Below are 10,886 nucleotides of genomic sequence, written 5' to 3' on the forward strand. Positions count from 1 at the left end.
CCCCCCCCTTAAGAAGCTGCAGCATTTTATCCTTGAAATGAATGTGTTGGAGGCAGATAAAAAAAATGAGCACATTCATCTGGGAGACTCTGACGAAAAGCCAGCCTGCGCTCCTCAGACAGCTGGGTTAGCCGTAGCGTTCATGCAGGTGCAGCTCTCGTGGAAAGCACCTGGTCTGATCAAAGGCCAATCCAGAGTGATTTAATGAAGGAAAACAGATGAACCACAAACAGGATCGTGGGTGGCCAAAGCTAATTTTACGTGCGTGGAAAGCAGAAGCAGAGCTGCGCAGTTCAATCCAATCCGACCTAAGCACAGCTGTAGCTCCGATGACAGGAAAACAAAGCTAAGTTTGATAGAAAGGCGGCAGATCAGTCGACGTCTCCATGCTGAACTGCGTCCATTGGTGAAACAGTGGAATGGTCTAATAAATCAAATATATTTACGACGTCGTGTGAACAGCAAGGGTCTCTTATCTGAGGAATACACGGTATGTATCTGGACGCGCTCTGAGTCCAGTGGAGGAAATACGATGCCCTGGGCAAAAGTCGACTTGGAAAAACCTCGGGATATGACTGACTTTGAAACCTAACACCGAGTTCTGGAACACCCCTCTTTATAGTGTTTCCTTCTTTCAGCAAGGACAACAAGAGGCAGAAGTGGGCCGGGAATGTGCCGAGGAACGCGGCGTATCTGAGGTTTCGTGACTTGGCCATGAGGCTCCCTGGCTGTGGCTTCGGCTGGGAGGCACGAGGGATAAGCCGGAGGCACAAACTCAGCGTGTGAAGGTCCTTGCAACCCACAGGGCTTAAAGGATCTGCTGGTGACGGCTTGGCGCCGGGCACCGGGCACAACAAGAAACCGTTAGAGGTTGAGTTGGAGGTCACGCCTTAACGGGGTAGGACTGTTATTTAGCAGTAAAAAAGGGGGGTACCTAACGGCAAACACGAAGGCACTACGATGCAGTACGTATGAGTGAAATAAAAGACGTTGAGCTACAATCAGTTTCTTTTATTGGACGATTTAAGGTCAGATATAAATGATCTCGATAAGGAACCGTAAAAGTCGAGTATGCTTTGTTAGTAACACTCCAATCTGAAAGTACAGTGCTACATCTATTATCTTGCATGTCTTTTTTTGTCAGCTGATTTGACTGTTTGACTTGTGGCCGGGGAACAGATGTCACGAAACGGCGTTTTGAACCGAAAAGGGGGGCTCATGTCATAAGTTAAACAGTCAAAGCAGCTGAAACTCGAGCGTTTCAGCTGCTTTCGAGCTGCTATTTCTGGCCGTGTTTACGGGCGTCCTGGCCGGCTCCTGCTGGACGATGGGCTGGGCTCTAAAGCCCCCCGAGGCATTCAGTAAATGGTGCTCACACTCAGCCGTCCCCTTGGGCCGTGCTTCCCGGCAGCCATCAGCCATCTGCGGTATGAGAAGTACATTTATGTTACCCACATGGAACTCGCAGCGGAACACGTACTAATTGCACAGAGAGGAGGAAACCTGTTCTTTGGCTAAACGATTCACAGTTCCAGTCGGTGTGTTGTTTGAATCACTCCTCTGTTTTGCATTTGTCTGGCAATAGTTTTGAATATCGAATAAACACCTGATCCATATATTAGTCGGGTGCGAGGAGAGTCACCTGTTCAGCTTCTCCTCTCGCCTGACTGAGAGTTAAATGCGAAGAAACTTGATCGACAGCTAGAAATGTTATTAAAAGCTTGATACTTTGGTAAAGAGTCCCCACCCCTTCTCTAAGAGGTTGGGATTTCAACTTAATGTATTATTAATGAGAATCCTCTTTAATGCTAATAAATAAAAACGCAACATCGTTAGCAGCTTTGGCTACATCCGGTAATTATCCGGTAATCATACAAACACGAACGCACATAGTGTACGATAACCCTGAAGCTGCTGTAGTTGCATAAGGCTGATCCTTAGGTTTTCTCCATAAGTGAAGGCAATAAAAACAAAGGCAGACTATTTTCACGAATGTTTGAGCTTTGCATAAAAGGAACGCCTCCTTGGAGCGGCACCTTCAGTCCAACGACTGTAAAAGTTCTGTTTTTCCAAGAACCAAGACCCCATTAAAGTAATACATTATTTATTGCCTTTGGACATTCAGAAGCAAATAACACCAAAGAATCTGATTAAAAATAAGTGGGTTTTATGCTGTTTGTCTCTTGCGCTTTTCAGTGGTTTTAAAGTGTCTGTGACCGTAAAAGCTTGCCTAAGTGCCTCCATTTGGAAATGGAAGATAAAAGAACCGCTTCCGCCGCCGTTTTTAGGCATTTACAAAGCAACTTATTCTCAAGCAAGAGAATATTTTGCTGCTATATCGGTATTACCTCCAAGAGCCAACCAAAGCTTTCTCTATTTGTTGTCCTTTTCCACATGTCCAAAGCGAAGCAGCGTCTCTCCCGCTCGTTCCTTAAACCACCATGGGCGTATCGGAGCACACCGAGCTGACCGAGTCGGCGTCAGACCTCCGTCTCTTCCTGTCGCCCTCCTGCCACACCTCGTCGTCCTCCTCCCCAATGGGATTCAGCCTCCCGTTCTCCTCCGGCAGGCCCGCGGGCCCGTAGGGGAGGCCCCCACCCTCGGCCCCCCGTCGCCCCGTCCGGTCCTGAGCTTCGGGGATGCTGGCGGTGGAGGAGCGGAGGCTCTCGGCGGGGTCGCCCTTCTCCGAGCCCTGACCAGGGCAGCAGGGGCAGCGGCAGGGTGTGAAGTAGAGGTAGGCGATGACCGCGACGACGCTGATCAGGCACCCCACTAGGGTGGTGTAGGCGGTTTTCAGGTTCTCCAGCCCACCGCGCGCGGTGGCGTTGAACACCTCCACGGTTACGTGCAGAGTCTCGTTGAGAGAATCGCCTGTAGCGTAGCAGGTGTACACCCCCGAGTGCGCTGCCTTCAGGGGCCCTATGCGGAGGTTGCCATTGCTAAGAATCTTTGCGGTCCCATTCACTAAAGACAGCGAGGAGTTTTCTGGCAGCTCCCACCGCTTCTCCATCTTCCTCTGCTTGGTGTCGCAGTCCAGCACGATGGACTGCTCCAGGTAGGCCTCCTCTTTCAGGACCTTGACCGCGGTGCAGTTCAGGTAGGCCCTGTCCAGATCCAGTATAAGCATTTTCTCCTGGCGCGCACCCGGTATCACGCACGTGTGGTTGTCCGGGAAGTCCACGACCGAGCTGAGCTCCTTGATGCGCCACTGTGCCAAGACGACATACAGCTCGCAGCTGCAGGTCAGGGGGTTGTTGTGGAAGTAGACGCCGTTCTTGATCCAGGCGCCCAGAGCCTGGAGGTCCTGCAGCAGCAGCGTTTTCAGCCTGTTGGAGGAAACGTCAAACAGCCGGAACGTCCCCAGCCTGCTTTCATCCTTCAGCACCTCCAGGGGGAAGCGGGAGATCAGGTTGTGGCTCATGTAGAGCCTCTGCAGAGAAGCGAGGCCTTCGAAGGCGGTGCGGTCGATCTGGGATATGTTGTTCTTGAAAAGCACCAGCACCTGGAGGCGCTCCAGCGGCTCGAAGATCAACTCATCCAGCTGACGGAGGTTGTTGAAGGACAGGTCCAGGTATGTGAGGTTCGTCACGTGCACGAACGCCTCAGTGGAGAGGAAGTACAGGCCGTTGTTTCTGAGTATCAGGCTCTGCAGGCTGCCAAGGTTTTCAGGGGCCCATTTATGATAGAGGTGGGTGATGGAGTTGAAGCTAAGGTCCAGAACTGCGGTTTTTGATGGAAGAGGTGAAGGAACCTGACTTAGACTTGCATTGGAGCAGCTGATGATGTTGCTAGCGCACAAACAAGTTTTGTTGCAGTCCAGGGGGACTATTTTTGGCTTCCCGTTGACTTTCGCCGCCGCTAACAGCAAAGACAGGACGGCCACGACGCTTCTTCTGAAAGTCAAGGCTCCCATCATGTCCAGGATTCTCTGTGGGGCGTCTTCTACCATCCACCGTGGAGTCCTGACGCTCTAAAGGACACAAAGGACATGAAGAATGAACCGACACTGTTTTTACATAAAGAAGGAGAGATTAGTCTCAGTAGAGTAGAGCTTTTATGGTTTGGAGCACGTTAAATAACTTAAACACACAAGTATCAGCGTCCTCTTCGAGTGTTTGGAATTTGACCAACGCGCGTCTCTCCAGCAAAAGTTTGTTTTTCTAAGGGAAATTTTCCACTTCACCCTGCCCGTTCCACATCGAATAGCTTTGGGATTTTTTCCATCTATGACTGGTAAATATTTCTCAAAAGGTAATCAGCTGTAGGCACATGTCCAGTGTTTATTTTCTGAGAGTTTCATTAAAATCCGTCCTCTGGTTTGAGAGATATTTTGCTAACAGATAGCCAGGTTTGACACCAATAGTTAATGCCAAAGGTTTTGAGAACAAATTCTGTGCAATGTGTAGCCCTTTGAGCATCTGTTGGGGGTGATGCTCAAATACTACCATGCCAAATTTTAGTTTAATATCTGATAAGCTGGCTGAGTTATAGCCATTTATGTGTTGGCTTAGGTCGATTGGCTGTGGCAGCCATCTTGAATTGAGTTGACTCCAAAAGTTAATCAGTTCTAGATGAACATCCGGTGATTACTTTCTGAGAGTTTCATCACGATCACTCCAGTGATTCATGAGATATTTTGCTAACAGACAGAGTTTAATGTAACAGTTAATGGCAGAGTTTTCTAAACAGATCTCACTCAGTCAGTCCGCGCTCAGAGTATGTGTTGGGGATGACCCCTGTCTACTACCACGCCAAATTTTAGCTCGATGTCTGTAAAAATATCTGAGTCACAACCACTTTTGTGTTGGCTAAGGTCGATTAGCTGTGGCAGCCATCTTGAATTGGGTGGACTCCAAAAGTTAATCAGTTCTAGATGTGCATCCAGTGATTCATTTCTGAGAGTTTCATAAAAATCTGTCCTCTGGTTCATGAGATGTTTTGCTAACAGACAGACACACACATGCAAAAAGCATTATCATCCGCTGGGCGATATTAATCCTTTTTTTAATGCATTTTTTTTTGGTGGGGGATAAAAGCCAGAAGGGTCTAATGTGTCCCCGGTTCTCCCTGCATGAGGAGCTGATGCAGGGAAGGCAGAAGTGCTCCTGCGGCACCGCTCTGCAGCTTGGTGCATTGGAGGAGCAGAACGGGGAAAAGTTCTGCTCCTGCAGGAATAACACACCGATAAAGACATGAACCCGTTAATCAAGTTAACAACATGACCCCCGCGCGCTCACATACATGTGCCTCGCCGCCGCCGCCGCCGCCGCCGCCGCCGCCGCCGCCGCCGCCGCTTTACCTTCAGTCGGTGTCATTCAGGAGTCCAGGCTGCAGGAGAGGCTCATCCTCCTCATCATCATCTTCACCACAGCTGCCTGCCTGCCTGTCTGCCTGCCTGCCCTGAACTGAGCAGTCCTCAGAGGAGAGGAAACAAGCAGCTGGTGTCTGAAGGGCGCAGACAGGAGGAGGAGGAGGAAGAGGAGGAGGAGGAGGAGGGTCACATTACCTCCTCCCCTCTCTGTCTCTTCTCTACAGCCTCTGGAAAATATTGCAGCCTTGTGAAAAGTTCAAGCAAAAAGGTTTCCAACACTGCAGAGAAGACTCCTTCGATGCACCAAGCCGACACGTTTCTGCTGACAGTCTTTACCATCAGTCACAGCTGTATGTAGAGCTGCATGTAGAGGTGTGTGTAGAGGTGCATATAGAGCTATATGTAAAGCTGCAGACAGCTGTATGTAAAGCTGCAGAAAGAGCTGTATGTAGAGCTGCATGTAGAGCTGCAGACAGAGCTGTATGTACAGCCGCACATAGAGGTGTATGTAGAGCTGCATATAGAGCTGTGTAGAGGTGCATGAAGAGCTATATGTAAAGCTGCAGACAGCTGTATGTAAAGCTGCAAATACAGCTGTATGTAGAGCTGCAGAAAGAGCTGTGTGTAGAGCTGCAGACAGAGCTTTATGTGGAGCTGCATGTAGAGCTGTGTGTAGAGCGGCAGACAGAGCTGTGTGTAGAGCTGCAGATAGAGCTGTATGTTAAGCTGCAGATATAGCTGTATGTAGAGCGGCAGACAGAGCTTTATGTGGAGCTGCATGTAGAGCTGTGTGTAGAGCTGCAGGCAGAGCTGTATATAGAGCTGTATGTAGAGCTGCAGATAGCTGTATGTAAAGCTGCAGAGAGAGCTTTATGTGGAGCTGTAGACGGAGCTGTGCATAGAGCTTCAGACAGAGCTGTATGTAGAGCTGCAGACAGAGCTATAGGTTGTCTACGTTGCAATGATTTTGTTGCGTCTAATTTTCAGGCTGTATATTTTATTGTTTACTTTCATGACTGAACACAAACAATAACAAACACAAGACTGGACCATCTGTGTCGCCATTTATTTATGTCCCAAAACTGCTTTTTGCTATTAACCCAAAGTATGTTTAGCAATTATAAAACCTAAGAAAGATGAACATAAATCTTATATATTAGTTTTAGAGCTCCAAGTCCTAAAATGTGCAACGACCTACTCTTGGTTTGTTTACAGGAACTAATACAGTAATCTAACACGATGCCTGTCATCTCTTGTAAACAATTATTAGCTCCAGATGGAAAAAAACCCAAAAACGCAGAAATTAAAGCCATCTTTGCAGCCGCAGCATGATGGACGTCTTTTCTGAAAGCACAGCCATGATCGCATCGCTTATTGTCCCCTGGCAGCTGTGATTCCAGCTGTCAAAACAGCCGTTTTTTTCACGAGGCTGATTCTGTTTGACGGCAGTATCAAGACGGCGTGTTGGAGGCGTTCGGTCTGGGGGCACCTCTAGGTTCAGGTGGCGCCCGGCCACGCTCCATTAGCTAAATGAGTTTTACTGCTTGGTAGTCAAAGCGGGGAAGTAAATGAGTTTGTTAAGCTTGATTCACAAATGGGTTTGGCTCTGGGTTTTATACTGCCTTGTGCCAATCTGCAGCTTCAGAGGAGTCCAGTGTCGACGTTAACTGTTGCTCCCGTAAACTGTAACCAGTTCTGAGTGAAATGATAAAATAAGATATTGCCAAAAGTATTCACTCATCCATCCAAATCACTGAATTGAGGTGTTCCAATCACATCCATATCCACAGGTGTATAAAATCAACCACCTAGGCGTGCATATTGCTTCCACATACATTAGTGAAAGAATGGGTCGCTCATAGAGCACAGGGTCAACAACGTTCTGCAGAGTCAGCAGCTGCAGACCTCCAAACTTCATGTGGCCTTCAGCTCAGGAACACATCAGAGAGAGCTTCATGGAATGGGTTTCCACAGCCGAGCGGCTGCATCCAAGGCTTCCATCACTAAGTGTAAAGCCTCAGATGCAGTGAAGTAAAGCATGCTGCCACTGGACTCTAGCACAGTGCAGACGTGTCCTCTGGAGGGACAAATCACAAGTCTGGGTTCGGCTGCTGCCAGGAGAACGGTTCTTGTCTGACTGCTTTGTGCTGAGTGTAAAGTTTGGTGGAGGGAGGATCATGGTGCGGGGTTGTTTTACAGGAGTTAGTTCCAGTGAGAGGAACTCTTAATGCTTCAGACATTTTGGACAGTTTCATGCTCCCAGCTTTGTGGGAACAGTTTGGGGACGGTCCCTTCCTGTCCCATTATGACTGAACACCAGAGCACAAAGCAAGGTCCACAAAGACATGGATGATGGAGTTTGGTGAGGAAGAACTTGACTGACCTACACAGAGTCCTGACCTCAGCCTGATAAAACAACTTTGAGATGAATTAGAGCAGAGACTAAGAGCCAGGCCTTCTGTCCAACATCAGTGTCTGACCTCACAGATGAGCTTCTGGAAGAATTGTTAAAAATTCCCATAAACGCTCCTAAACCTGTGGAAAGCCTTCCCAGAAGAGTTGAAGCTCTTATAGCTGCAAAGGATGGACCAACGTCATATTAAACCCTACGGGTTAAGAATGGGATGGCACTCAAGTTCATATGTGTGTGAAGGGAGACGAGCGAATACTTTTGGCAATATAGTGTATATTAGAATCTTTTAAATGTATGAGAGATTTTGTGCTTTTGCAGCTAACTGCTAACGGCTATATGTCATGTTACACAAACACCAAATACAGTATCTGCAATATATTATAATATAATGTATGTATTGGAAATTACGCCTTGGGGATTTTTTAATAAATTCCCAACTTCTCTTCATTTTATTTTGGCAAGTAGTTTTCATTAAATGATATTAACTTCTATTAGCTGGTTAGCACAAGTTAGCATAGGTTTGACTAGTTCCGGTCCGTTTAACATGCCAACCCCAAGACTTTTAATTCATTGTCACCATCAGGTCGTGTTTTTAACTTATCTAATACTTTGTTTTACAGCCAAGTAAAATTAAAAACATTAGACAATTCAGAAGCTTTGTCTGCATTTTGTGTTTACTGCTAACTAGCAAGTGTTAGCAGATGTTAGCGTGGGATTTTATGCTAATATTAGCCTTCCAATAAATACACTTCTATAGCAAATGATTATTAGACTTTGTGGCATGACTGTAAAACTTAACCTTTCTCATAAAAATTTATTGTTAGCAGTCATGACAGTATTAAAATGTATTATTTAAATACTATAAGGGTTTACTTTGGGAAAGTTGAGAATCTACACCAACATAACAAGGTGGCCTACGCTGCTTCAAGTTTTGATGTTTTTAAGTTTAAGTATTTAGACTTTCCTGAAAATAAAAGTACAAAATTAAGAAAAATAAGTATATTTATCAGAATAGTATCATCCCCATTTATTATTGTTTTCCCAACTCGGCTTTATTTGTAAAACAGACCAGTTGTGGGTCCAGATGTGGGCACTTCAGGGGATAAGAACGAGTCTGGAAGTAGTTTGTCGATTCAAACGAACCCTTTCTAAAGATGGCAGCTACAACCAGAAGGAGGTACAGAAGGTCAGGAGGTCAGGAGGTCAGGAGGTCAGGCCGTGTCTTTGTCTTCAGTAAATAATCTAAAAGTGGAAAATATAGCGGATGAATAAGTGGATGTTTTGAGTTTTCCTCAAAACCTGACCAAAAATAAAAATAACAACAACATAAAACCCTTAAAGTTTAAGAATGGAAGATGAAAAAGTCAATATGTTTCCAACATCAGAGCGGTTCTGGAGGTGATTTGTGTCGAACGTGTCGATTCAAGCTTTCAGAGCGAGCATTACAGAGGACACACTGCCACCGTCTGGTACAACTCACATGTTCAAGTCCGAGGGGACACACACTAACACTCCTTCATGCTACAGACTGACTGAAAACTTAAAGAAAATAACATGAACAAACATTTTGAGTTTACCTTTGTATTTATTTACTCCTTCAAAGCAACCGATCTGTGACAGAATTCCTCATTTTGTTGCGATATTCTGTATTTATTTTGTATTTCGCAAATCTAACCAGCGCCAGATGACAAAATAAATCAAGACTTCCAACCAAAATGATGAACACCGTTCTCTGTGTCCTTTAGAGCCTCATTCAGGCTGAAGAAAAAATAATAACTGTTGATAAAGTGCAACTTGAACCACCATCCCAGTTGACCTGGTACTCTAACTCTGCAGCTGTATGACAGGAATGTCCAATTCCACAGCTGGACACCTCATGGGCTAAGGGTGATCACTGTTGATTTCATGGTGATGGGGTCAAAGGTTAACATCACAGATGACCTTGTGCTATAACTGTGCAACCATGTAAAGGAGGAAAATTAAACTGCACAGCTGGACGCCTCTTAGGTCAAGGGTGATCACCATTGAGTTCAAGGCCCTAGGGTCAAAGGTCAACATCCCAGTTGACCTGGTGCTCAAACTCTGCAGCAGTGTGATGTATAAATGTCAAACTGCACAACTGGACACCTCATGGGTCAGAGATGATGACTGTTGGTTTCAAGGTCCGGGGTCAAAGGTCAAAGGTCACAGGTAACCCCTTTGTTAAAAACTTATCTCTGCTCCTACAGTTGACCCTTTTGTTTCCGATTGTGTTTGTGTGTCTGTTAGGTAAAAACTACTGAACCGATTTGGAGGAAATGTTGGTGCTGATCCAGATTATAATCCAGATTATGATCCAGATTATAATCCAGATTATGATCCAGATTATAATCCCACTGTGGCCTTGGCGGAGGTTTGCGCTCTCTGAGTGCTTCTAGTTTAACTATTAGTTTGCTTATTTATAAAAGAGAGTTTCTAATTTTTGATGGAATTTAGTAACGACAGCAAACCTGACTTTTTTTTTTCCTCTCATAGATTCAGCCCTTCTTCTTCTTCTTTTTATTTGAAATGAAAATCATGTTTTTGTTGTTTTTTTGTTTTTTCTGAAAAAGCGGTGAAACCGTGGCTCAAATTTCCAGAGTCTAAACAGCAACAATAGAAAGTCCTTGGAGCTCCGCTGTAAGAACCGAAGCGTTCACGGTGATGCTATTCAGAAAACCCTGAGATGAGTTTGGAGGGCACTGAATGACTCATTTACCAGCTCCAACGATTATTTTTTGCCGTTTAGCTTAAAAAAAAAATGTTTCCAAGGGTACAGGCTTTTAGAAAAAAAAAAAAAGAAGCTCCGAATCCTAATATATTTGACTTTCTCCGGCTATAAAACCTCTCTGTCTGAGAGTCTCCAAGGCAACATTCACCCTTTTATCTCCCGTAGCATCGCTCTTTCACGTTTTTTTTTTTTTTATAACATGCACAAAGCAGCCGATAATGAGACGGGCTCCTGTTAGGAATTTGTAAATAATCTCTCCTTCACTTGTGTCAGCCCGAACGCTCTCCCCGCGCCTTTGCTTTTATGTCATTAGGCACCGAGCTCGGCGAGTGTTCGCCCTCGCCCGGCGCGCCCGTGCGCCGCGAGCACGTTCCGATTGTTTGTGTGGGCAGCGGCAATTATGTTCTGCTAAA

The 10,886-nt window shown here is 45.9% G+C and overlaps 1 protein-coding gene and 1 long non-coding RNA gene across 3 annotated transcripts; one reads left to right on the forward strand and one right to left on the reverse strand.

Moving 5' to 3' along the window:
- The first annotated feature begins 157 nt into the window (after positions 1-157).
- Positions 158-910, forward strand: LOC119616997. Its single transcript, XR_005233131.1, has 2 exons — positions 158-490; positions 639-910. It is a non-coding gene; the product is annotated as an uncharacterized LOC119616997 (long non-coding RNA).
- A 1,177-nt stretch (positions 911-2,087) lies between these two features.
- LOC108235586 (amphoterin-induced protein 1) lies at positions 2,088-5,455 on the reverse strand. 2 transcript variants are annotated; one of them, XM_017415693.3, is made up of 2 exons: positions 5,300-5,455; positions 2,088-3,970 (listed from the first exon to the last, which is right to left on the reverse strand). In XM_017415693.3, the coding sequence occupies exon 2, from the start codon at positions 3,947-3,949 to the stop codon at positions 2,432-2,434; it is 1,518 nt and encodes a 505-aa protein (XP_017271182.1). In that variant the 5' UTR covers positions 3,950-3,970; positions 5,300-5,455; the 3' UTR covers positions 2,088-2,431. The 2 variants fall into 2 exon arrangements, with proteins under 2 accessions (XP_017271182.1, XP_024861605.1); XM_025005837.2 differs by having other exon boundaries at positions 5,242-5,403.
- Positions 5,456-10,886: the final 5,431 nt, after the last annotated feature.

Source organism: Kryptolebias marmoratus, linkage group LG4 (genome assembly GCF_001649575.2).
Source record: "Kryptolebias marmoratus isolate JLee-2015 linkage group LG4, ASM164957v2, whole genome shotgun sequence".
Classification (NCBI taxonomy): Eukaryota; Metazoa; Chordata; class Actinopteri; order Cyprinodontiformes; family Rivulidae; genus Kryptolebias; species Kryptolebias marmoratus.

Bases quoted from the DNA above. Each gene is read 5' to 3' on its own strand.
- LOC108235586 (XM_017415693.3), bottom strand. From the start codon at position 3,949: ATGGTAGAAGACGCCCCACAGAGAATCCTGGACATGATGGGAGCCTTG.